This window comes from Hemicordylus capensis, chromosome 2, assembly GCF_027244095.1.
Source record: "Hemicordylus capensis ecotype Gifberg chromosome 2, rHemCap1.1.pri, whole genome shotgun sequence".
In the NCBI taxonomy this organism is placed as follows: Eukaryota; Metazoa; Chordata; class Lepidosauria; order Squamata; family Cordylidae; genus Hemicordylus; species Hemicordylus capensis.
The window spans coordinates 248,391,640-248,418,133 of record NC_069658.1 but is presented as its reverse complement, the minus strand read 5'-3'; the positions used below and the strand labels follow the sequence as shown (position 1 = coordinate 248,418,133).

The 26,494-nt window shown below is 45.7% G+C and overlaps 1 protein-coding gene across 6 annotated transcripts in view; it reads right to left on the bottom strand.

The window, feature by feature from the left end:
- LOC128343599 (zinc finger protein with KRAB and SCAN domains 7-like) overlaps positions 1-15,093 on the bottom strand; it is a 38,018-nt gene extending 22,925 nt beyond the window's left edge. For 2 of the 6 annotated variants that reach the window (XM_053292956.1, XM_053292957.1), the window contains exons 1-6: positions 14,782-15,093; positions 10,436-11,465; positions 5,876-5,996; positions 4,488-4,570; positions 760-886; positions 27-131 (exon numbers count right to left, since the gene is read on the bottom strand). In XM_053292956.1, the coding sequence (XP_053148931.1) occupies positions 27-131; positions 760-886; positions 4,488-4,570; positions 5,876-5,996; positions 10,436-11,164 (1,165 nt within the window). In that variant the 5' untranslated portion in view covers positions 11,165-11,465; positions 14,782-15,093. The remainder of the gene's footprint in view (positions 1-26; positions 132-759; positions 887-4,487; positions 4,571-5,875; positions 5,997-10,435; positions 11,466-14,781) is intronic. The other 4 variants (XM_053292954.1, XM_053292951.1, XM_053292952.1 and 1 more) reach the window with 4 other exon arrangements.
- Between the last annotated feature and the right edge of the window lie 11,401 nt (positions 15,094-26,494).

Genomic DNA, 26,494 nt, shown 5'->3' with positions numbered 1-26,494 from the left:
CCAACAAGGTTTCTTCAGCCCCTTACCTGAATCATGGCCCGAGAGTCTCTCACATCCGACAGACAACAGGTGGAACATTTCTTCTTTTTCCGAGTTGGAGGTGAGGCCAGGTTTGGGAATCAAAAGTCCCTCTGAAGTATACAGAGAAAGACAGAGAATTCATTCTCATGCAGTTAGGAACAAAACATATCAATGGATTTGTACTTCCCCCTTTGTTTTCTTAACCCCCCCCCCACCCAATGAAGATTGTTTCCTTTTTTCCTCATATACAATGTTACATGTGTATAGAAGGTAAGTTTAAAGAAGTCATAACTGCTCCTCCTATATCTGTAGCCAATATACCAATTTGCACCTTCATCTAAGACTCATTTGCACAGCAAGCAGTCAGTATACCTCAGACCACTGAAAAGAGCAGCGCCTACCACAGTGAACAATCCTTGAAATAAAGTCATCAGACAGGTACTAAGAGGGGGAGAGAGATGCAGGGGCCAAAGAAAAGAAAGGCCAGACAAAGCTACTAGGAAGGAAGGGCTTCAAAATCACTATTGCACTTGGCTAAAGCCCACATGTTCAAACTTGCATACACCTTCCCACCGTTCAGTGAGCTTAAGGGGAGCAATAAATGTTGCAGTTGGGAAATGTTATGTATAATAGAGATACTTTTTCAAATTCTAAATCCAACCACTCACTCTCTCAGTTTCTAAAAATGGCACCCAGATCTGCTGACATTAACTGAACCTGAGTGAGAGAGATCCTTACCCAAAGAATCCAGGTTCTCATGATCTTCCTGCAGAATTTGCCAGAACATGGTCCGTTGGCCAGGTTGTGCCCGAGTCTGTTCGGCCATGTGCAAAGACATGTCTGCCTCCTTGAAATTCAGGAGTTCCTGGAAACAGGGCGGGGAATTCCCAACCACATAAGACTTTAACCCTATCAACACATTATGTTAAAACACTCATACAATGAACATACACAATACAAATATTCACATGTTTTGCTGAAAACAAGTACAGCAGTATACTCCCTATCTGTACCATGCATTTGAGGGGCCTGCACCAGTGGCGACTAGTGGTTCCTGGGACAGTGGATGTGCTAGGCAGGGCAGGTGATGGGTGGAGCCACAGGTAGTGAGAGGTGGAGCCAAATGTGGGTAGTGCAGGGCAATTGTGGGCAGCTGTGGAGGTGGAGCCAGGACTAGGCAAATGCCTTAGCAATAACTGGCAAAGTGTAGAGTTGTAGCTAATGAGTGGGATCAAAAGACAAACACACACACAAGCACACAAATCTCAATTGCTCATCAGCAAGCTACACAGAAATATGGAAAACATCAGTTGCTTCATAGTGCTTGACAGAACTACAGCAGCGTGTGGATTTATACCTAACATGGCAGGACCAAAACACAAGCACACACACACACGCGCGCGCGAAAAGGACTGTACAAGCCACAAGTAAAGCACAGAGCAGCTACAAAAGGCTGCTTCTGTGGAGAGTAAATGCATTCTGAACTCATCAAGGCAGCTCTGCCTGTCTGATTATTTAAAAGATGAGTACTACTAATAAGAAACAACAACAACAAGAAAGAACTCTGAGCCAGAGTGGTACAGTGATTAGTGTGCTGGACTAGACAGGGAAAGTCCAAGTTCAAATCCCCATTCAGCCATAAAACTCACTGGGTGACTCTGGGACAGTCACTTATCTCTAAGCCTAACCTTTCTCATAGGGTTCTTGGGAGGAGAAATGTAACCATGTGCACCACTCATAAATACATCTATATAAGCCACAGGTGAAGCAGAGAACAGTTACAAAAGTGGAGAACAAATGCAGCTCTGCCTGCTTATTTAGAAAAGTGCATACATAAATATAAAAATCACAGGGTTTTCAACTATGCTTGCTGCAGTTATGAGCCATCTCCGTAACTTAGGACACCATGGGAAGCAAAGATGCATCAGGACACCTTCTCCCTACTCCATGCCTGTTGAATAGCTAGGTGCCACTCTCTGCCTGCCTTGGGTGCCCACCCTAGCAAGCAACAATTTTTTTTTAATAGTGATCACTTCCTTAATCCTGCTAACTTGGCAAAGAGGCACCTTTTAATGTGGTGATTCTCTTTATTGAGCAGGGGGAGACCCTGGCCCACCCCCAGCACAGTACCTCCAGTGACTGTTGCTGGCATCTATTTTATGTTTCTTTTTAGATTGTGAGCCCTCTGGGGACAGAGAGCCATCTTATTTATTTATTATCTCTCTGTGTAAACCGCCCGGGGCCATTTTTGGAAGGGCGGTATAGAAATTGAATAAGTAAATAAATAAATAATCCTTGCTCCCAGTGAACATATTAATATTACAGATACTGGCCATAGTCCAGAGAAAAACCGGTTTAGCTCTCTGCATAGCAGATGGGTTTTAAAAATTATTTTCCTTCCAACATAATCCATTCCTTCTCTATACCACACCCACATGGAATGCCACTTCTGCAATTAATTTAAATTTCTGCGTTTGGACTCAGAAATCCATGCATATGCTCGAAAATAAATTTCTGGCTTCTTATGCCGGTTTCTAATCTAATCAGTCCAGTCTACAGTTTGATGTTCCTTCCAATGTTTGATGGCATGTCATTTTGGGAATAGGCCATAATAGTTTGCATATCAGATCAGAGAGCAAGGGAGAGAAAGCAGAGGCTGCAGTCCTCCCATCCGAACAAACACAAACAAAAAAACCAGCAAAAGATCAGACTTACCAACAGCCAGCCAACCTGCCTGCTCTCTAACCAAAATAGTGATTGGATTCCTCTAAGTAGCAATAGCAATAGCACTTACATTTATATACCGCTCTATAGCCGGAGCTCTCTAAGCGGTTTACAATGATTTAGCATATAGCTAAAGTAGCTAAAAGAAAAAGACTTCCCCACCCTCTGGGCACTCTGATTGGCTGCCTGATGAGTCAATCAGCCTAGTCTCTCTTTGACTGGTTTATAGGGCGATCCTAGGACTACCCGCTTTGCAAAAACAAGAGAGCATGCTTGCTTATTGGCTCCTGCCTTATTAATATTTTTTAAAATCTGGGGCTTTTCATTTATTCTTTCCTACTGTCGCCCACCTCACAAATCTTAAAGCAGCTGCAGGCAAGAGCAGCAAGGAACAACAGAGGGAGGCAGGACAGGAGGCATAGAAAATGGAGTCAGAGACTACATGGCTGACTGAGAAATTTAAGGTGACTGCTGCCCACTTTGCCCATAGATAAGATCCACCCCTGGCCTGCACCAGGTTCATTTTTAAAATGAATGCAGGTACAGTCATTCACACAAAATCTTGTACAAGTGTACAGACATCTGTACACTTCTATAACATGATGTCTGAACAGGGTCCCTGCTGAACAAGAAACTGTGTTCCGGCAGAGACCCAAGATCATACCCTTTCACTCTCAAGTCCTGTACCATTAAACAAATGCACAATTGTCAATCCACTTGTAAATGCACAACTGAAGAGTACAGGAAATCACCCTTGCACGGTTTAATCACCCCAACCATTCACCCGTGGTGAATAAAAAACATCTCAGGGGAACAAGGCATTCATAAAATGGCAGCTTATCTTTTAAATCAGCAAGGACCTACAGTTCCACGTTCCAGTTTCACTATGACACAAACATCTCACCACTCACTGGAGAGGATGAAAACTACAGTCTCTGCCTTCCTCTCCAGCTTCGAACTGGGGAGCAAGAGTCAGTGTGCAGCTACAGGGAAAGGCTACACCATCCCCTGGAGAAAATAGGGGCTGGCTGTTTGGGATCCGAGTTGCAGAGGTAATCTGAGTGCCTCAGTTGCCAAGTGCCAAACCAAACTCCAGAGAGAAAAAGGTTGGAGTTTGCCATTTTGGAAGTGGACACAGACACACTCCAAGCACCTCAGCCACTGTACTCCAAAAAACTGCCCAGCCTTTCCCTCCATCCAAAGCCAAGAGACAGCAAATCCAGTTTCCTGCAGCACAGCCCACATCTAGTATTCAGGAAGGAGCAAACGGTCCTGGGAAGTCATGATCACTTAATTCTTCCTCTACCTTCTACAATACCATTTCCTCTTCTACATGCAGCTGGCAGATGGGATTACAGGTGATCACTATCTGCTGTATAACAAATGCTCTGGGACTCCGGTCTACCAAGTCTGGTGCACATGCATCTTAAAAGATGCCTCCCAAACAGACAAAGGATGGATAGCGATGTTGCAGGGAGTGTTGTCAGAAAATTCAGCTTGTCCTGAGGAACAGAGATCAGAACCTCATCAGCTCCTGTATAGCTGTAGGATTAAGAGCCATGGTGGATCCGGCCAAGGCCCATCTAGTTCAGCACCATGTTTCCTGCAGTGGCCAAAAAGATGCTTCCAGGAAGCCCACAAGCCAGACACTAAAGCAACTGCCCTCTCCTGCCGTTACTCCCCAGCAAATAGGATTCAGAGGCCTTGCACCAAGGGAAGCGGCCCAACAGGATCTCACGTACCTCAGTCAACCCAGCACTGGCCATTTCCTGTTCTTCTGGAGGAAGCACTGGACTGGAATCACTTGGGCATTTGATTCCACTGTCTGCAAAGAAAAGGAGGAAGATTTTAGATGGGCAAGCAGTCCTCTTTTTCCTCCTTACAGTGATAAGGTGCAAAGGAGTGCAGGTTTCCTGTCTCTTGAGAGACTGCTTGTGAGGCAGGGATGGGAAAAGGCACCCCTGCCAAAATTTGTTCTCCTGCTCAGCTGTCCAGGAGCCCAGGCTTCCCTTGCACCCTACAGGATGATACCCAGACACCCACACTCAGTATTCCTTGCTGGGCCTTGCTCACAGCTGGCCCTTTTGCATGAAAAGCAGATCCCCGTTGTTGGGCTATGTGCCAATCAGTATATTTATTATTTCATTCATTCATTCAGATTCTATACTGCTCTTCCAAAATGGCTCAGGGCGGTTTACAATTAAAACAAAACAATTAAAATCAATTAACAGTTAAAACAGAGATTTTAAAACACCATAAAACAACAACAATTAAACAGTCAGAACAGTTTAAAAACCAGGTTTCAACATTAAAAGCTATTTACAACCATTTAAAAACCCTGGAAGAAGGCAAGGCCAAACAGATTTTGAGGGCTCTCCTGAAGGCCAATAAAGAATTCAGATTACGGATTTCTGCAGGGAGTGCATTCCACAGCTCAGGAGCAGCTACAGAGAAGGCCCGCCTCTGAGTCGCCACCAGACGTACCAGTGGTAACTGGAGAGGGACCTCTCCTATGCAGAAGAGCTGAGGACTTCCAATGGCTCTGCTTTGGTCTAGCAACTCAGGTCTTGCAAGAGTCTTCTTTAAGAGGAAGCTGTCTTGGAGAACATTATTATTTTAGCAAGCCCCTGACTCAGAGGCAAAAAAACCAGGTAGAGACAAATTGAAGTGGGATGTTTTGGTATGTATTTAGCTCTTGCTCAGCCTTCTCTTGTAGACTGGGTGGGGGGCAAATCCTTGTTGTAAGTCACTCAGGGATGCAAGTTTGGGGTGGTAGACAAATATACTAAATCAGGGATTCTCAAACTTGGGTCCTCAGGTGTTACTGGACTTCAACTCCCATAATCCCCAGCCTCAGTGGCCTTTGGTTGGGGATTATGGGAGTTGAAGTCCAATAACACCTGAGGACCCAAGTTTGAGAATCACTGTACTAAATGAAAGAATGAATAAATAAATAAATAATCCTGGTGGAACAGCATTGCTTGCAAGCTACAACTGCCAAAGTCTGCTGTTCTTCTACAGTACTGCAAAAAATACAAGGAGCTTTGGGCAGCCTTCTACTGGCTACCCTAAGCATCCCATTAACACAATAATAATATACCAAACAATCAGTAACTCAAAGAATCCTTACCCAGTAAATTGACCTCCCCACCACTGCTCGGCTTGGCTTCTTTGTAGCTCTGTCCCAAGGCCGTCTCCGAGGGTTCCTCCTTCGCCTCCAGAGAACTCACACACCCCTCCTGTGACGGCCCCTGAAACAGTCAGAAACAATCCCATTCAGAACCAGGAGAACACACAGCAAGGGTCACTGGCTTGGGCAAGAGACATGTTCTCCTGTGAATCCTTTCCCCTTTGGGGTATAAATCAAAGGGCCAATTCTATTTCCACTATTTATATACCGCTTTTCAACTAAAGCTCTCAAAGCAGTGTACATAACAACGACATTCAATTATTAATTGTTGTTATTATGGTTCCCTGTCTCCAAACAGTTTAGAACCCGAGAAGAAATACAAGGGAGACCCCAGCAACAGCCATCAGAAGAATGCTGTGCAGGGGCTGAACAGAACCAAATGCTCTCCGCCAGCTAAAAGGAAGAGAACCACCACTTTGAGAAGTGCCTCTTCGCCTACTTAGCAGGTGTTCCGACAGAGCAAATTCAGCCACTCACTAGTTCTCATAAGGCTGTTCTGAGGTTACGGAGGACAACTCAATCAATGGCTACTATTCTTGATGACTATACAGTGCCTTCAAGTACAGAGGGAGGAAGCTTCTGAATATCAGTTGCAAGGGAGCAACGGCAGGGGAGGGGGTATGCACTCTTCTCCTACTTCGAATATTTATACACCACTTTTCAACAAAAGTGCTCAAAGTGGTTTACATAGGAAATAATAATAATAATATGGTTCCCTGCCCAAAAGGGCTGACAAGCTGAGAAGGAATGTGGGGTAGACATTGGCAACAGCCACTGAAAGGATGCTCTGCTGGGGTTGGATAGGGCCAGTTGCTCTCCCCCTGCTAAATAGAAGAGAATTGCCACTTTCAAAGATGTCTTTCTGCTCTGTTAGCAGGAATAGTGTCCCAGAGGCATCTGGTGGGCCACTGTGGGAAACAGGAAGTAGGCAGCCTTGGGCCTGATCCAACAAGGCTCTTCTTGTGCTACCACACACAGATCTGCCAATTCCACACCCCAAGCCGTTATGACTCCTGGGCATTTAAGAGCAACACAGCAGGCAGCTACATGTCCAGTGCTTTTTTCTCCACAGTGTTGTGGATTGCCCTGATGAGATGGCTTTTCACACCTCAACATTTAGACTAGCCATAAATCATTACAGGAAACAGCAGGGTGTGCAAAGCTTCAACTTCGGAAATGCATCCAGTGTACGAATCCAGTTCTCCCTCAGAATATAGTATTAACAATGAAAAGATATTAGAACTCAAGAGAAAAGGTTTCTACAAAAACACCAGTCTACTTATATAATTTCTAAATACAGCATTATACAGGCATTAAGACACGGACAAAGCTTAAGACGTCAAAACACAGGATTGATTACAGGCTTTACATGAAAAGCAACTAGACTTTGAGAGAGTCAGGAGTTATGCTAAGGGAGCAACCTGAATCTGCATTTGGATTTACTCCTTTTTTAATCCTAAAATTGATCATGATTATACAAAATCATAACAAAGAAACATGTCATCATCCTTGTTTGCTACAAATACAGTGGTCCCTCGACTTACGATGTTAATCCGTTCGAACGCACGTTCGGAAGTCGAAATTTTCGTAAGTCGAAGAGCGCATCCACGGAGGTCTGAAAACATTCGTAAGTCGAGGAAGCCGCATCTAAAAATTCGTAGGTCGAGTAAGCCGCATCTAAAACGGCAACGACTTCCGGTCTTTTTTGTCGTTCGTACCTCGAAAACAGCGTAAGTCGAGTAGTTCGTAGGTCGAGGGACCACTGTATAGGAAGCTGCCTTGTCAGTGTGTCAGATCATGGATCCATCTAGCTCAGTATTGTCTACAGTCTACACTGACTGGCAGGGGCTCTTCAGGATTTCAGACACGACTCCTTCCCAGCCTTACCTGGAAGTGCCAGGATTTGAATCTGGGACCTTCTGCATGCAAGACAGACGCTCTACCTCTGAGCTACAACCCCATCAGTTTCCTCTCTTAACAAGAAACTGCTTGTCAGGTACAACTTGTCTGCTGCTACTTCTCTGATCTATTGTTACCTTTATTCAAATTTGCGACTGACACCTTTAATGTAGATTTAAATCCCTTCTCTAACCCTCTCCCTTAAGAATCAGAGGACACATCCTTAAAAACACAAGCCTAAAGTTCAGGTGAAAAATCTACAGGTATGTAGGTCACTATTTTTTAAGGCTGAACTGAATCAAATGAAATAAGTAAAGATGGGGTGGTTTTACTTTACTGTCCATGACAACTGCATCAACATGCTAGGAAAAGCAACACCTATGGATTTTCTGACCTGTCATGCTAAAGGCACTGGTGTCCTGTCAGAAATCAAAGAAGGCAATTTAAACTTACTTTGAGAAATTAGTACTGCAAACACTGAAAAAACATGTGAAATTAGGCTACATAAAACTACTACATACATAAGACTACCGAAGAGTCTTAATCCACTGAAAATGGATGGAGGAATCACATAGAACAGGGTGAGGTGTTAGGTAGCTCAGGAGCTACTGGTATCTCCCAGGCTTATCTGAAATAATTCTCCAGGCCTGTATGCTTGCTTCTCCCTCCCTCCCCCTCCTGCTAAAAGTGCAAATCTGACGGGCTGGCTGAGTGGGGGCAATGGTATTTAATCTCTCTCTTCCAAGTGCTCAGGGTTGTGTTTACTTTCACATAATTTCTCTCCAGCTTCTCCCCTGCTCCCTGCATCAAGAGGCTTCCTTACTCCTCGCCTGCCCTGCGGCAAAATTAACCTGGAAATCAGGGGGGTTGATGCTAAAAATCTCTTGTTCCGCTGAGGTAAACCTTTTGTAAAAGCTGCCATTTTTGACTGGCTCCACCTCCCCAAATTGCTATTTTGCACTGGTAGCTTTCAAAACTGTGGAAAAACAAAGAAAGTAACTCCGAGAAGCTTCTCGTCTCAGAACAAACATGAACAAGGGACAGGATTCAGACCGTGTTAGTCACTAAATCCCATTGAAATTAATGGGTCTAAAGTCAGTTATGTGTCCCATCTATTTCACTGGGGCTTAGTCATTACTAACAGTCTTGATCCTGCCCAAATATTTATCTGGAATTGTGATTAACAAACTTGTCAATTAACGACATCATTCTGGCTGATTATAGATTGAAAAGAAATAGTGCAGCATATCTCATGCTGTCTCTTTTAGTCGCAAAGTAGGGAATAGCCATAGCACAACATAACATTCCAACAGAAGGCACAATGCAATATTGTATTTAACACAAATATGTAAATAGATATAAATGTGGTAAATGCACATTTAAATAATTGTAATTGTGTGAAGACAGACATTTATATGTGACTGTAACACAAATGTGGACTTTCTGTCAACTGGAAACCCACAAAGGCGAGAGTCTCAGACATCTTTTTCAAGCATCCAGAAGCCCTGTTCAGACAGAAGCCCTCAGATGGCCCTTCTGTCGGTCCCTGATTTCTGAGAGGTTCGGGGCGTTAGGACCCGTGAAAGGGCCTTTTCAGTTGCTGCTCCACCTCTTTGGAACTCTCTTCCCCTTCAGATTTGTTTAGCCCCTTCCTTACTGATTTTTAAATCTCTATTGAAGACTTTTCTTTTTCACCAGGCTTTTGCCCTGTTGTTTACCTATTTGGTTTTTCCCCCCTTTTTTGTTAGTTACTTTAGTTTTTAATTTAGAATGTAATTTTAATGTTGTCTTGATTTGCATGTTTTTGTACACCACAACTTAGTGTTACACACTGACTGGCAATGACGTTGCAAGGTTTCAGGCAGGAGTCTTTCCCAGCCCTACCTGGAATTACTAGGGATTGAATCTGGGACCTTTTCTACACACTAACCAGATGCTCTTCTACTGAGCTACAGCTCCATCCCCAGAGAATACTTCTCAAAGTTGCCTTCTCTTGAGTCAGACCCTTGGTCTGTACTCAGTCTTGTCTACACCGAGTGACAGTAGCTTCCCAAGGTTTATTTATTTTATTTATTTATCAAATTTGTACACCACCCCAAACTTTTGTCTCTGGGCGGTTAACAATAGTATAAAACAAGTTAAAAACATATACAAAAACTTAAAACAATTTTAAAATAAACCAGAGTGGGCGGTATATGAAATGTTTCAAATAAATAAATAAATAAATAAATAAATAAATAAATAAAATAAAACTATTCATGCATTCAGGTGTTTGTACACATGTCCTCTTGTTCATTTTAAGTGAACCTGGCTAGAGATTCTCTCAGATGCAGAGACAGATTGTATGTGCATTTATCGTAATGTGTGTACATTGTACACAAATTTGTACACAAATTGTACGGGTGTTGAATATCCTATGTGAATAGGCCAGAGATGCCCTTATATGGAATTGAGGAAAAGGAGGAGTTCAGCTTGTTAGGAGGGTTTCAGCATTTGCTATGTATAATCAATTCTAATTATTTTTGACTGAAGAGCCACACTTATTCCAATAACCCAATTCACATTCTGCGAGGGCCTCTGGGAATTATACTAAAACCTCACCTGCCATTTCCCTGACACTGCCTCTCTCTGGCTCATCAGGAAATCCTCTGCCAGGGCCACAGCCTGGGAACAGCTGTCTGGCCCTCCTGCTCGGATCCAGCTCTGGATTTCTACTGGCAGGCTGGCCAGGAACTGCTCCAGGATCAGCAGCTCCAGGATCTGCTCCTTCGTGTGCTTCTCTGGCTTCAGCCACTGGCAGCAAAGCTCCTGCAGCTGGCTGTAAACCCTCCATGGTTCTTCAACCTGTTGGCAGCAGAACTGCCTGAAGTGCTGGCGCTGTGTCTCCCTTCTCATGGCATCCCCTCTCAAGATGGCGGCCTTCACTTTCTCATAGTCCTCCTTATCTCTAGCTTCTAGGAGGCTGAAGGCCTCTTCTGCCTCTCCGCTAAGGGCTGGCAGGAGTCGGGCTGCCCACTCTCCTCTAGGCCACCGACAGGCTTTGGCAACTTGCTCAAAGGAGGCCAGAAAGGCCTTGGTATCTTCCCATGGCGTGGTCTCCAACGGCTGGGGCTCCCGCCATGTCAAGTGAGGAGCTTGCAGAGTCTTCAGAAATTCCTGCCATTGGGCTTCCCAGCGCTCTTGCATCCTCTTGCGGGATTCCCGTTTGCCCTCTCGTGATGCTCTCCATCCACGTTGCTCTGTCCTGAGTAGAGGCTGAGTTGCATTTGTAGCTTTTCCAGCTCCTTCCAGTCCCTCTTCTAGCTTTGGACTTAGAGATTTTTGCTCCATCACTTTCTCTCCTGGCTCTGCCAGAGAAGAGTCAACCAGAGTGTTAGGGGTGACAGTTCTGGGAAATTGGTCCTAGGCAAACAGCTTTTCTCTCCAACCCCTGGTCTTGCTAAAAATACAGAGAAGGAAATTATTCCACTTTGGCCTTCTTGGCTGGAATTACTATAGCATTCCACGAATATGATTCAGGGTTGGTGAGGTTTACTTGATGAAAATGAAAAGCACTGTAATTTTCAGATCTCCAGCAGTAGTTCAAGACCATCCCTTGGAGGTATTCCTGAATTGCAAGGCGTGTTTTTTCCTGTGATAAAGAGACACAGAAACAACATGATTTTTTAAACAATAAGAAATGGTGAAGGGGGTGCGGGGAGATGGACCACCTCCAAAATACATTTTCTTCCCAAAGGGCAGTAAAAGTGAAATATAAGTCCACATATGAAGAGTGATTTTGTATATAAATTCATTTCAAGGTAAGAGACTTGGGCTATGACTCAGAAAGTTCCCCCTAGTCTTAGAAATGTGTTTGTGGTTTACTCAGCAGCCCTCCTTATCTCTCACAGAGGGCCAGTTGTGCTCTTTGTGAGAGAATTTTGTGCCCTGCCTTTGTGATACATCTGCTGCTCCTCTCAAATGCTGCATCTGAGCTTTACTCCTGTGGTGAATTTTTTTATTTCTAGATGGGTTATAGCTTGGTGGTGGAGCATCTACTTTGCATGCAGAAGGTCCTGGGTTCAATTCCCAGTGTCTCCACATAAAGCTGGGAAAGACTCCTATCTGAAACTGCCATCTTTTCGCCCAAGCTTTCTCAGCTTTTTAAATTTTTTAGGTTTTAATCTCTGGTTTATTTTAAAATTGTTTTAAGTTTTTGTATATGTTTTTAACTTGTTTTATGCTATTGTTAACCGCCCAGAGACAAAAGTTTGGGGTGGTGTACAAATTTGATAAATAATAATAATAAATTTGATAAATAATAAATAATAAATAAACCTTGGGAAGCTACTGTCACTCGGTGTAGACAAGACTGAGTACAGACCAAGGGTCTGACTCAAGAGAAGGCAACTTTGAGAAGTATTCTCTGGGGATGGAGCTGTAGCTCAGTAGGAGAACATCTGGTTAGTGTGTAGAAAAGGTCCCAGATTCAATCCCTAGCAATTCCAGGTAGGGCTGGGAAAGACTCCTGCCTGAAACCTTGCAACATCATTGCCAGTCAGTGTGTAACACTAAGTTAGATGGACCAATAGACTGATTTGATATAAGGCAGCTTCTTATGAAGAGCGTGGGCATGCACACTTTCTCTCCATCCCATGGGGTGATATGCACACAATTTCTCCCCCACACACAAACACACAACTTTGAGGGGGCCAGTGGATGTATTCTCCGAGCCAACACAATGTCTGACAGTTTGCAACATGGCACCCTATCTGTAAAATTCCCTATCCAGGGAAATGCAACCAGCTCTCTCTTTTAATTGTTTTTAGAAGGATGCTATGTGGCCCATAAGGCTCAGTTGTGGCTGCATTTAAATCACTACTGGTTTCTGTTTTTGTCTTTGACTTAATTAAATTATATCTTCTTGGTTTTCCATATGTAACATTGCAAGCCACTTTGTTGTTTTGCATCTTAACCTGAGATATAAGTATTTGAGAGAAACAGGTGCTGTTTGTTAGGCTAAATGTTATTTTCAACAGTCGCCAACCGTCTTATTTATGAACATTAGTTGTTCAGAAAGTAGGATAATCACATATAGTTGCTCCTGAGGAGCAATCACACCTAATCTTGAATGTGTGGGGTGGCCATCTTTCCTCCCAAAATGGCTCCCCCATTTGCAACCCTAAGCACACTTACTAAGAAGCGAGTCCCACTAAAATCAGCAGGATCTATTTCTGAGTAAAACATGTTAGGATTGCACTGCATACCAACCACTCTGTCATGTTCACAATCCCAATGTTCTAGAGAGCGGACTTTTTTACTCTTTCAATGTTTGGCCAACCTAGTTTTGTGCACAGGAGCAATTAAATAATGGTTCAGAGTAACTAATCTGGGTTAAATTATCTGAGCTACATTCCTTCTATTTTTAGGAATCAGCTTCTGTCTTCACTGCAGAAAATGACTTGGAAGAAGTCCTAATGTGCTGCAGTGAACTGGTTGCTAATTCTTATCAACTAGCTGGGCTGGGCGCAGAACATCTGTGCCTCTAGTTCTCCCCCCCCCCGCCCGCCCGCCTTCTCCCCACAAGCCTGTTCTCCGCTGCTGCTGCTTTCCTCTCCCCCTGCCAGCAGTTCGCTTGCGAACTCTCGCAAGAACTGCCACTCATGGGATTATCAATGGGTACACCTTAGATAGATAGATAGATAGATAGACAGATAGATAGATAGATAGATACTAGTAGTATACAATGCCTATACACCCAATAAAATAAAATTTTAAAAAGGAAAAAGAAGGAAGTCCACTACCCCAAGGAGTCTGCAATCTAAATCAGGGTTGCATTTTGGTTGGGGGAATGGGGACTAAGGAGTTAAGACAAAGGCTTTGCAGAAGAGGTCAGGCTTTGTAAGAAACCAGCCCTCTGCTCTCCTCAGGGGTAAGAAACTCTGTGACCAGCTGCAGGGATGCTCCCACCCCATTCCTTTAAGTTGGAGGCTCCTTCCTGTTTTCCTCCATTTCCTGGGATCTCCCTTTAGCTCCCCTCTCCTGCCACCATTCAAAAGCAGGAGCCCCTCCAAAGGAAGAGGGAGGCTTCCCCATTAACATCCCTAGAGCACTTCTCAAATTGCTTCAATGCCCTGAAGGCCACACAGTTTAATCCTCTGAAGGGTCCCCCAAACCCAGAGCCGCCTCCTTTAAAAAAAACAAAACTAAACAAACCCAGTGGAAACTCTTCCCTCGCCCCCTCGGCTTTTCCACTCATCCACTTTCCCAAGTTCTGCCGTTTGGTGTGTGAAGCCTATTTATGCGGGGGGAAAGGGGGAAACACTCTTTGTCAAGAAAAAAAAGAGGAGTGTCCCAAAAACATATCCCCAAGGAGACATCCTATTACTCCCCGCTGTCTAAAAAGAACATAGGAAGGAACATAGGAAGCTGCCATATACTGAGTCAGACCATTGGTCTATCTAGCTCAGTATTGTCTTCACAGACTGGCAGCGGCTTCTCCAAGGTTGCAGGCAGGAATCTCTCTCAGCCCTATCTTGGGATGCTGCCAGGGAGGGAACTTGGAACCTTCTGCTCTTCCCAGAGCGGCTCCATCCCCCGCGGGGAAGATCTCACAGTGCTCACACTTCTAGTCTCCCATTCATATGCAATCAGGGCAGACCCTGCTTAGCTAAGGGGACAAGTCATGCTTGCAACCACAAGACCAGCTCTTCTCTGAGAAGGAAGCAGTCTCTGTGTGGGGTGGGTGACTTATGGATGTAGCGCCCAGTTTTAGGCCCACATTGCAGATGGGAGCTGGGCTGGGAGATAACAACAACCTTGTGATGTAGGCCAGTGTCCTCCCCCCATCCCGCCCGCAGTCAGGGGGACTGAGGCCGGCCGCGATGCAACCCTTTGCATGCAGAAACGTGGGGCCTCGGTTACAACCACCATCACCACCGAGCTCTGGGGAGTCCCCAAAATAGTACCGGAAGAAGCGAGGCGACATTCTGTCTCGGTTTCCATCCACTCACTTCTTGCGGTCGGATCAGCTGCGCGCGGCGGGGCTCTGTCCGGGCCAGTTCAAGGGGAGTCCCTCCTGGGTGCCTTCGGGACGCCCACCCTGGACGGCTGGCTGCGGCGGCAGACTGGGAAGCGCTTGCGCTTAGCGGGCGCCGGGAATCTCTCCGCAGCGCCTTGCCTCGATCAGCAGCTTCCTTCCTGCAAGGGCGCCCGGCCTTTTCCGTTGTTTTCTCCTGCTCTCCTTTTCGGCTGCGGCTCGATGGTACCCCCTATTGACCCACTGAATTACTACAGGTCGCTCCCCAAAAAACCTACCCCGATGCAAAACAATGCAGAGTTATTCAGGAGCAGTGAGCTCTATTGTATGCGATGGAATGGGACCAGCTTCTGAGTAAACAGGCTTAAGATCAAATCCCGAGGGGTAATCGCCCTGTTTTTGTTTTTTTGTTTTAAACAGCAAGGAAACTTAAAGCACCTTAAATAAGGCTTAAGCTTTCCTGGGTCAGTCAGAACCCATTTCGTCATATGCAAGAAGTGGGCTCTAGGCTACAAATGTTTATGCTATACTATGCATATTGGCCGATATCTTAATGCTGCACATGTGCAGCCACACACACACACACACACACACACAAAGGTACCATATAAACCTGAATCAAAGATTACTCTGAACTTAAGACGACCTTCTTTAAAAATACAGGTTAAATACAGACTGTATTTACCTGAAAGGAAGAGGACTCTGAATTTAAGACAACCCCCTGATTTCTAACATTAAAGAACTGGCTGGGTTCATGTTGACACATTCAAGACTAACCATTTTATTTTATTTTATTTATTTATTTATTACATTTTATACCAGTTAGCAATCATTTTCAACCAGTTAGCAATCCACGCATGTACTTGTCCCCTTACTCCATGACCACTAAGTTTCCTCAGGAGTCTTTGATGAGGAACTTTGTGGAAAGCTTTTTGGAAGTCCAGGTATTGGAAGTCTAGGTATACTATGTCAACTGGATCACCTTGATCCACACACTTGTTGACACTCTCAAAGAACTCCAAAAGGTTTGTGAAGCAAGATTTACCTTTGCAGAAGCCATGCTGGTTCTCTCCCAGGAGGGCCTGTTCTTCTATGTGCTTTACAATTTTATCCTTGAAGATGCTTTCCATCAATTTGCCTGGAACGGACGTTAAGCTAACTGGCCTGTCATTTCCCAGATCGCCCCTGGATCCCTTTTTGAAAAATCGGTGTTACATTGGCTGCTTTCCAGTCCTCCGGTACAGAGCCTGATTATAGGGATAAGTTATATATTTTAGCAAGGAGGCTGGCAATTTCACATTTGAGTTCTTTGAGGACTCTTGGACGGATGTCATCCAGCCCTGGCGATTTGCTAGTTTCCCATTTTTGAATGACAGAAAGTAGAACTGACTCCCACCCGCCACTGCCACCCAAAATCGTAGTGCCCTGTTCAGTTGCAGGCCCCAGACTCTGGCTCTATTACTCTCATCAAACAAAGTGAGCGGTGGCCATTTTGTTTTCAGTGGCCTTAAAAAAAAAAAGATTATTTTTAAAAATGGCCACCGCACATGCTCAAATAGTACCTGCGAGGCCCTAGAGGCCAGTGGTGGGAGGGGAAACCTTTGCAACTGCCCCCCACAGCCTTTAGGAAGCCCCCCAAAGGGACTACAGGTATGTGTGTGTGTGTGTGTGTGTATATATATATATATATATATGTGTGTGTGTGTGTGTGTGTGTGTGTATATATATATATATAATAAAAAGACACTGTACACATATTCAGATTGGAATCAGGGCTTGTGAATACTGAGCCGACGCTTATGACCTAGGATTGTATTCATTTGCTCTTACTTTGCTTCTTGTGATAAGTGAGTTAAATGTGATGTCTTGCTAATATGGCTATTAATGGTGAGTTTGTCTTTGAATCAGTGTGAAATCCTTAATATTAAGGCCCAGTGGGAGTTTCTTGCTCTCTTTCTCTCATTTTAACTGTCTTTCTGAAATACTATAATATATTCCAAGTAGCGACACAGTTTACTCTGCATATCCTTTAATTATTTACAGAGTATCTGGGAAAAGTCAAATTCTCCATTGATTTTTAAAACTTATGTAATGGTGATGCTACAATGCATAGCAGAGAATTAGGCAGACACTTCTGTTTAGTTTTCCAAGTACACCTCCACATAGTATTTGGGTATTTCATGAGCCCCAGCACACTGAAATTTGTAGTTTTCCAGCATTTTTTGGTCTGGCTAAGTCCACTGCTAAATAGTTTTTGAAATATTAAAAGACTAGTATTTTTAAGCCCGTTATAATAACGGGCTCTAGTTTCCTTTGTTGTTGTTGTTGTTCTTTATTCCTTCTTTCTTTCTCTTGCTTTTTTTCCTTTCTCTCCCTCTTCCTATCTCTCCTTTCCTTCTTTTCCTTGCTCTCCCTCTCCCTCTTTTTTCCCTTTTTCTTTTCCTCTTTTCTTTCTATAATGGGCGTGCTCTTTGGGGCTGGCGGCTTCTTCCTTCCCCCCCTTTCTCCCTTAATTCCCCCCCCTTTGTTTTCTACTTCTCTCTTTCCTATTTTCCCTCCCTCCCTCCTTGTTTATTTTGTTTCCCTTCTTTCTCTTTTCTCTTATTCCTTCTTTCTTTCTTTTCTTCTCTCTATTGTCCTGTCTCCCTCCCGCACTCCCTCTTTTCTGTCTGTCTCTCTGTCTGTCTTTCTGGCTGTCTCTCTCTTTCTCTCTCTCTTTTTTACTTTTTTACTTACTCTTTTCTACTTCACTTTCAAGTTCCACAAATCACTTAATCCACAAATCACTTAATTTAACCTAGCCTCTGTGAGCCTCTGTGGCCTTTTTTTCTGTAAGACTCTGTGATTCTTAAGAAATTTTAGAAGCAAGGAATGGCACTATCTCTGGTTGTCAGTGGTGAAGGGCTTCGTTCCCGGATGGTGTGCTGGCTTCCTGCAGGGGTTTTTGATTCCTGACAGACTTTTTGAGCTCTGAGAGCAATGCGGAGGCAGAATTTACTCTGCTGTAGTAACGACCGCAGGCAAAATTTAGGAGCCTGTTTTCCCGCCCTTGGCTGTTGGGAGGGGGGGGTCTCTTTCCTACTCCGTGATTGGACAGCTGGGGAAAGGGGGAGGGGATGCCTTTCGGGTGGCTGGGCTGGCGGGTGACGTTTTTGTTTGTGGCACTGTATAGAGCTTTGAACGTTTTTCTGCTGGCTGCTTCTATTGCTGCCGGCGGCACTCTGGGAGGCGGGAGGGAAGTTAAAGACAGTGGCAATAGGACACTCAAGAAAGCAGCAGGCATGGCCGATGCCCCCCCCCCCACAACCAAAAGCCAACATAGATTTTTTTTAAAAAAATCTAACTGTATCGGCCCAGTCCCGTCGTGGGGTAAGAGAAGACAGCGGTCTGCTTTCCCATCGTCTCGCGCCCCCTGTCTGAGTGTCTCGCATACCCGCAGTGCTACGAATAGCGCACCCATCTTGAGAAACACAGAGACAATTTGCCTGAGCTACCCAGGCGGTTTACGTGGATGCAGCGCAGGCAGGCACTGTAATTTAGTAAACCCTGTAGAGTCAAAGGGGGATACAAAGCAGCAGACGTAAACGAAGCCGCAAAGACGCACTCTACCACGCCTCCGAGTACCGCTTCAATTTCCTCTTCTCTGCCAAGTCTCCTTCCGCCTACTTCATCCTCACTCAATATATTCAGGCAGGGTGCGCCGTCGTTGCCTGTGTTTCTGGTCGGGTGGTGAGTACCGCTCCCGCCACCATCAGTGCCGCCCGCACCCGCCGTCTTCCCCTTGGCCCCATCTTCCCTCCCGCCTCCCAGAGTGCCGCCCCCGCCGGCCAGATTGCTGCCCGCCCCCGCCGTCTTTCCCTTCCCGGTGTCCTTTCCTCCGGGCGGACAGACGTGACAGCAATGGAACCGGCCAGCATGGCCGCCTGGTGTCGGCGGTCCTGTCTCCCTTGGGCTGTTCTGGGCCTGCGCTTTGCGCAGGCCCAGAACAGCCCAGGGAGGCAGGGACGCAGATCCCCAACGTTCCAAGGCCACGGCCACTCACTTAGCCTTTTATTATATAGGATTAACGAGTCTGACTTGTATTTTTGAGCTGATATTATGGCAAAGTTATCTGAAAGATGGGTGTCAGATGCTTGGACAGGGGGGCGCAATTTCAGTGCTTGCCCTAGGCGCTATTTTCCCTAGATAACGCCTCTGCCTGGGAGCTTCCTCCACCCAAAAGCAAAAGACCATCCCTTCCCCTCAATTATGTACAAGAAGCGTGACGCACAGAACGCCCAGACAAGACATCCAGGAGGGCCTGATGAGCTCCAGCTACAGGGGAAAGAACCCTTCACAGGTAAGACCAATGTTCCTTTTCCCCCTGTGCTGGAGCTCATCATTATGGGTCAAGCCCAAGCAGTATGCAGTATATGGGGGTGGGTGGTGGAGGATGTCTCAGACCACTTGTTGGAGCATCTACGGCCGAAGGCCGCCTGGGGAGAAACTAAGGATGAGATTTTGTAATGTCGGATAAAGGGTGTGGTTGAAGACCACGTAGCTGCCCTACAAATTTCTGACAATGGGGCTTGAGTGGAGAAGGCAGCTGATGCTTACGAGTGGAATGTACTGTAATCCCCAAGTGGCGGGGGAGTCAGAACCTGAGACTCACAGGCGACTCTAATACATGCTTTGACTCAAGCAGCCAAGGTAGACTTGGATACTTTATGTCCCAGAGTGCAGGGTTGAAAGGAAATAAAGAGGGCGTCTGAGCACCTGGACTCATTGGTACGGCTGAGATAGACCTTCAAAGCACGGTGGACATCCAGATTATGCCAGAGTTTCTCTTTGGAGTGGGTCGGGTTGGGACCGAAGGAAGGTAGAATGACATCATGGGAGTGGTGGAACACCAAGTTGACCTTAGGTAGGAATGTAGGGTCTAACCTCAGTACCACAGAATCAGGTTGAAACAAACACAGCTCTTTCCGGACCGACACGGCTGGAGCATCTTTGCATTAATCAGTAAGCGCTTGCTGAGGCGTACGGAGGAGGAGACTTTTTACCCTTCTTAGGCTTGTGCTCACTGTGCTCCTTCCTGTACCTGGACTTTTATAGCTTTTTACAGGGCAAAAAAGCAGCATCTGCCGAGGTAGCAGCCACCAGAGCGGGGTTGGCTTGCAAAGCGGCGGGCAAGCAGGGCCCAGATAGATCAGGCAACAAAGTCAGAGAAGCCTTCTCTGGGTCTTGGGAGCCTTCTGAAACCTTTAAGGCAGGGGTGGGAAACCTTTAAGGCAGGGGTGGGGAACCTTGGCCCTTCAGCTTTTTTTGAACTACAAATCTCACAAGTGGCTGGGGATGGTGGTAGTTCAAAAACAGCTGGAGGGCCAAGGTTCCCCAACCCTGCTTTAAGGAGTTCCTCGGCATGAGCCCGCTCCATAATGGAGAATAGAGAGCACTAATAGTGCCGGGCCCGAAACAGAACAAAGTAAAAACTAAAGCAAAACCAGCCGAATTAAAGAAATACAAAAGTACTTTTTCTCAATACAAAATAATCCAAAAAGGTCTAAGGCAGGTCTCTTCACACCCTTGCACGATCTAAGGAGGAAAAAACTAATAAAAAGGGAGGAAAAGCAATGAAAGGGTAGCAATCTATGAGGAGCAAAATTTCTAGCCTGGCAAGCCTTGAGCAGACAGGACCAGAACTGGAGATGACGTCCTCTGGTGGGAGGAACTAGCACTTATTTGTTTCCGGCCTGTTTCGAGCATGCTCAGTATCTGATCCCACTACTGATGAGCTCCAGCACAGGGGGGAAGCATTGGTGCCCTCTAGTAATGACTAACTGATAGCCCTTGATATTAGCCTGTGGCTTTAAGCCACAGATAGCTAGATGGAAGCCCTCCATGTGCCAAGGCAGTAGAGCAAGAATACTAGTTCCTGAGTGGAGCTGAAGTAGAGTGGGAACTCTTGCCGGTACATCTGTCTTGTGAGTTTCCCGGCTACTGTGTGGGAACAGTGTTGGATAGATCTTCAGTCCAACTGAGAAGGGCCCTCCTGAAGGGGATGGGGGAAAGGATTGGGTTTCTCTGCTTTGGAGGATTTTCTGTTGAACATCCCAGGTGGAGGAAAGTGAGAAGAATTGCCAGGAGTGACTCCACCACAATACTTGGTGGCTGGATCAGCTATACTGCTCACTCCTTTGTGAACTGGGACACAGAAGTAGTAGTACCTGGATTCCTTAATGAGCAGGGAAGAAAACGTGAGAAGATCCTGACAAAGGAAAGGAAATGTTTCACATGGAGAGGTATTTGAAAAGATTGGTGTTGTTTTTTTTAGCAACAGTACAAAAAGTTGGTGATGCTTTCAGACAATTGAATTACAAAAATAAGTGGTGGACAAATATTTCTGTGACACAATAAAATGTCTTAACACATTCTGTCTTTAAGGGTTGCATTACAGTATTAACACTCCGTCCCCTATAGTGCATAGAAATTCAGCATTCTCCACACTGGAGATTGTAAACATTGAAGCATATCATTTGTTGCCTTCAGTGAGATCAGATTAATGTCGTTGTAATATGGCAGTGCTTCATCTGAATCTCTTGGCACATACAGTGATGCTTTCAGACAATTGAATTACAAAAATAAGTGGTGGACAAATATTTCTGTGACACAATAAAATGTCTTAACACATTCTGCCTTTAAGGGCTGCATTACAGTATTAACACTCTGTCCCCTATAGTGCATAGAAATTGCAGCATTCTCCACACTGGAGATTGTAAACATTGAAGCATATCATTTGTTGCCTTCAGTGAGATCAGATTAATGTCCTTGTAATATGGCAGTGCTTCATCTGAATCTCTTGGCACATACAGTGTTTAGGGAATGTGTGCATGTCCACCATTAAAGTCAGTGGGTGACATCCAGACGAAATTATTCCTGAGTAGATCCTTCATTTCCTTGCTAATTGTTTATAATACTATTACAAGTCATATAGTCTGAAGCAGATTTCTGAAGAAAACTCCATTCTCAGAAGAAAACCACTTGATTATTAAGTGGTCCTTAATAAGTGTTTTGGGCCACTTATTTATTTATTATTTTTATTTATTTATTTGATTTGTAAATGGCCTTCCAAAATGGCTCAGGGCGGTTTAAATTTAAACAAACCACTAAAACAGTAAAGAGCTAAAACAAAAATTAAAAACAATATAACAACAATTAACAATTTAAAACATTTTAAAACAACAATTAAACCATTGCAGTAATTAAAAACCCCGAAACCGGCTTAAAATATTAAAACCGATATAAAAACCCTGGAAAGCCAGGCCAAACAAATACATTTTAAGGGCTCTCCTGAAGGCTAATAGAGAATTCAAATTATGGATTTCTGCAGGGAGTGCATTCCACAGCCTGGAGCAGCTATAGAGAAGGCCCGCTTCTGAATCGCCACCAGACAAGCTGGTGGTAACTGGAGACGAACCTCCTCAGATGACCTTAATGTGCGGTGGGGATCACGCAGAAGAAGGCACTCTCTGAGGTAACTTGGGCCTAAGCCATTCAGGACTTTAAAGGTAATAACCAGCACTTTGTATTTTGCCCGGAAACAGATCGGCAGCCAGTGCACTTATTAAGGACTACTTATCAAGTGGTTTTCTTCTGAGAATGGGGTTTTCTTCAGAAATCTGCTTTAGACTATATGACTTGTAATAGTAATAGACTCAAAATCCATCACCTGATCACTTGCAGAAAGCAATCTGGGGCACCAGCCAGCCCAAGGGGAGCCCCTTTCCCCTCCATGGCTATCTAATGGAGAGATATAAGCCTGAGGTGCAGAACCATTGAAATCCAGGGGCCATAAGCATGGCCAACCTGACTGGATCCTGCTCTGGGTTTTGACCAAGCCATTGGATTTGTTCCTTTCCTAAATGTTTCACATCTAGTGCAACCACAAGCATTTTTAGGCAAACGGCAGTGCCATGGAATTCAAGCAGGTTTGAAATAGCTCTTTCAATGCAGATAATGCAAGATATAGGCCTGGATATAATAGGATTAAAAGCAGATTCTTTGATTATTCGAATGATAAATATAATATTGCAATTTGAATGTGTTTCTGAAGTGCCTAACTTGAATAATCAGATTCATATTTTGGTTTTTTTCTCTTTTGCATAAACAAAAGCATGTTTTAAAGATACGCTTTTGTGCATGGCGCCTCCAAAGCTGAAAGGAGGGAGGCAAAAGGTTGGTTTTAGATCCTAGTCCCTTCTAGTCTACTTCCATTGGTTCTTGCTCATCAGTAGCTTCAGCGTTGTTGGCAGGTGGATCCTCAGGTGAGCCAGCAAGGTGTCCTGGAGGGGCTCCATTTGCTTCCATCTGGATGGTGATGGTGGTGATTTGGATAGTCACCAGATAACCTAAACACTGGTTTGGGTCCAGTAGCACTCCCAGCTGAACTGCAGGACGATATATTCAACACACATGTGTGATGCAAATGGAAGGAGATGCCGATTATGTATGTGGCACATCATGTGGAAGTCTACAGCAGCTGCTTTGAGGGTGGCTCTGCGCCTTAGCTGCTGCTGCTGCCATGCCTATAAAAGAGGAGGGGGAAGGCTCTAGGGCCACAAGATGGGGGGAGACCTATACCCAAGACCTACACCCTTGAGGTTCTCTCTCCCAACAGTCCTCTCAACCGTGTTGAAGAAACAGCACAGGAGGACTCTGGAGAGCTGTGCTTTTTTCTTGTGACGCTGGAATGGTTTAACATATCTCTGACTTTCCAGAGAGGCACCTTCAAATTGCTTCGGTATTTTATAAGCTTGCTGTCCGTTTGTTTGTATGATCTAGGCTAGAAACCATCTTTCACAGGGTGCCCTTCACACAGCCACAGCCTCTTTTGGATCTTATCTCGACGTTTATGTGCGGCATGAAATAGTAGCTACTAGCTGAACCCGCACAGAGCATCTGTGCGGTAGTTCACTTCCTTTTTGGGGTTAGTTGGGAGAATTTGTTTGGCTGGTCCTCCCACAGCTCTCTCACTCGCTCTGCCCCCCCCACAACAGCTCTCTTGCTCGCTCTGCCCCCCCACATCGCCTCTCTCGCTCGCTCTGTCTCTCTCCCCTCCGCGCCTCTCTCGCTCGCTCTGTCTCTCCCCCCACCGTGCCTCTCTTGCTCTGTCTCTCCCCTTGCCTCTCTCGCTCTGTCTCTCCCCTGCGCGTCTCTCTCACTCACACTGTCTCTCCCCGTGCACCTCTCTCGCTCGCACTGTCTCTCCTTGTGCGCCTCTCTTGCTCGCGCTGTCTCTCCCCCGTGCACCTCTCTCGCTTGCTCTGTCTCTCCCCCGCGCCTCTCTTGCTCACTCTGTCTCTCCCCCGCGCCTCTCTCACTCGCTCTGTCTGTCCCCCACGCGCCTCTCTCGCTCGCGCTCTCTCTCCCCCGCGCGCCTCTCTCGTTTGCTCTGTCTCTCCCCCGTGCGCCTCTCTCGCTCGCTCGCTCTCCCTGTGCGCCTCTCTTGCTCACACTGTCTCTCCCCCGGGCACCTCGCGCTCTCTCTCTCCCCCACGCGCCTCTCTCTCGCGCTCTCCCCCCGCGCCTCTCTCGCTCACGCTGTCTCCCCCATGTGCCTCTCTCGCTTGCTCTGTCTCCCCCCACGCGCCTCTCTCACTCTCTCTCCCCTCGCGCCTCTCTCGCTCATGCTCTCTCTCCCCCGCGCCTCTCTCGCTCACGCTCTCTCTCCCCCCGCGCCTCTCTCGCTCACGCTCTCTCACCCCCGCACCTCTCTCGCTCACTTTGTCTCCCCTCCCCGCGCGCCTCTCTCGCTCGCTCTGTCTCCCCTTCCCCGCGCACCTCTCGCTCGCTCTGTCTCCCCCGCCTCTCTCGCTCGCTCTATCTCCCCCCCCGCACGCCTCTCTCGCTCACTCTGTCTCCCCCCCACCTCCCTCTCTCGCTCGCTAGAGTCTGCGGCCACCACCAGTCACCAGGCCAGGCCCGCCAGCATGGGCCAGCCAATTCTCCTCCTCCTGGGTGTGCCAGCCAATCAGGTGCCTCCACAGCCCAGCCAATCAGCTGGGCTGCCGGGGCGCATTTTCCCCAGGCACACCTAGGAGAAATATATATATAGATTTTCCTGAGTTTTGAAAAGAGTTTGCAGGCTTGCTGGGATTACTCACAAATAAAGATTGAGTTCAGTGGGCTTCGTCTTAAGTAAGAGTGCATAGGATTGTAGCTGTAGAAGTGTGGCTTGCTGTGTGTGTGTGTGTGTGAGAGAGAGAGAGAGAGAGAGAGAGAGAGAATCACGAATTTTAATTTTTTTTTTTGCAAGAGTCCACTGCACTTGCACAAATTCGCTGAGAGAGGAACGAGGAGAGGGATGGGTTGCTTCCTCTCCTCCTCTTCTCACTGTCTCTCTCCCTCCCCTAAAAGCCTCAGTGCAGGAGAAGTTAGTGTAAAATCCGATGAGACTCTAACTGGCTTCAAAATGTTATTGCTAGCCTTCTGATCTTACACCTCGTCCTCCTGGGCAATCTGGAATGCACCCTATTCTCCTACTCATAGGCCCCAGCTTCTTAGCTGTAGCTCTTTCTATCTAACAGTGGTCTCCTCCTTTAGTTTACCTCAAAACTGCTAGGCCCCAGTGTTTGGCTTTTACCACCACCACCACCACCCTCAACCTTGTACCTCATAAGAGGGAAGGGCTGCTGAGATCTTTATATGGGCCAGCTGGGCCAGTAGTTGCATGACAGGCACATTCAACAGGTGCAACTTTTGCCTGGTTTATGAGGACAGATGCAGCACCTGTTGGTATTCTGGCTGTCATGGAGCTGCAGTACAGGCAGAACTTCACTGAGTGCTGTCACCGGGGGAACACTATAGGTCGAGCTTCTGCCTATCATTCAGTTGTTAGACACAGAGATCCAGGCATGAAAGAATCATGGTGATTTTTATAGTTGAAATGTTATTTGTTTTCACTGGATAACCTTCATGGTGTGAGGGGACCCCATTTTTAGTATGTTGTGTATCAACCAAAGAAGACTTTAGAAACCCACCAACTTTGAGATATTAGTGCAACAGTCCAGAGACCAATTGGTAATAATGTATGTGTGGATATTAATAGTTTTTCCTGTCTTGTGCTAATATGCTGTCAAACATCCGTTACCACAGTAGGAATGGGCAGTTGAAGTGGCAATCAAAGACAGACCCAGCCTAGGGCTTGCAAGACAGACGTATATATTCAAGGTGGCAGTTGAGACACATTTGTCCACCCAGGCTTTTAATTAGACTCACTGTTAAAGGTTTTTAACATTGTGTTAAATTTAATTGTTTTAATGTTTTGATTTTGTTTTAATTTGTACTATTTTATTGTAAACTGCCCAGAGACATAGATTTTGAGTGGTGTATATATATAAATATGTTTTTATATGTGTAACTTCCCTTCTCAAGAAAGAGCCATGTTTCACAATTTCATCTTCAATGAGAACAAGAGCAATAAAGAGTGACATCAACAATTGATCAAAGTTTGTTATTGCACAGAGTGGTGAGGTTTGGATCCTGAGAGGGGGGCAAGGCCTGCAAGTTATCTTCTTGCACAGGGACGCAGAGCCCCCCCCCCCAAGTTTTGGGGAGTTCCCCCTTTGTCTTATTGACATCCCCTGTCATATCTTCACTTTTTC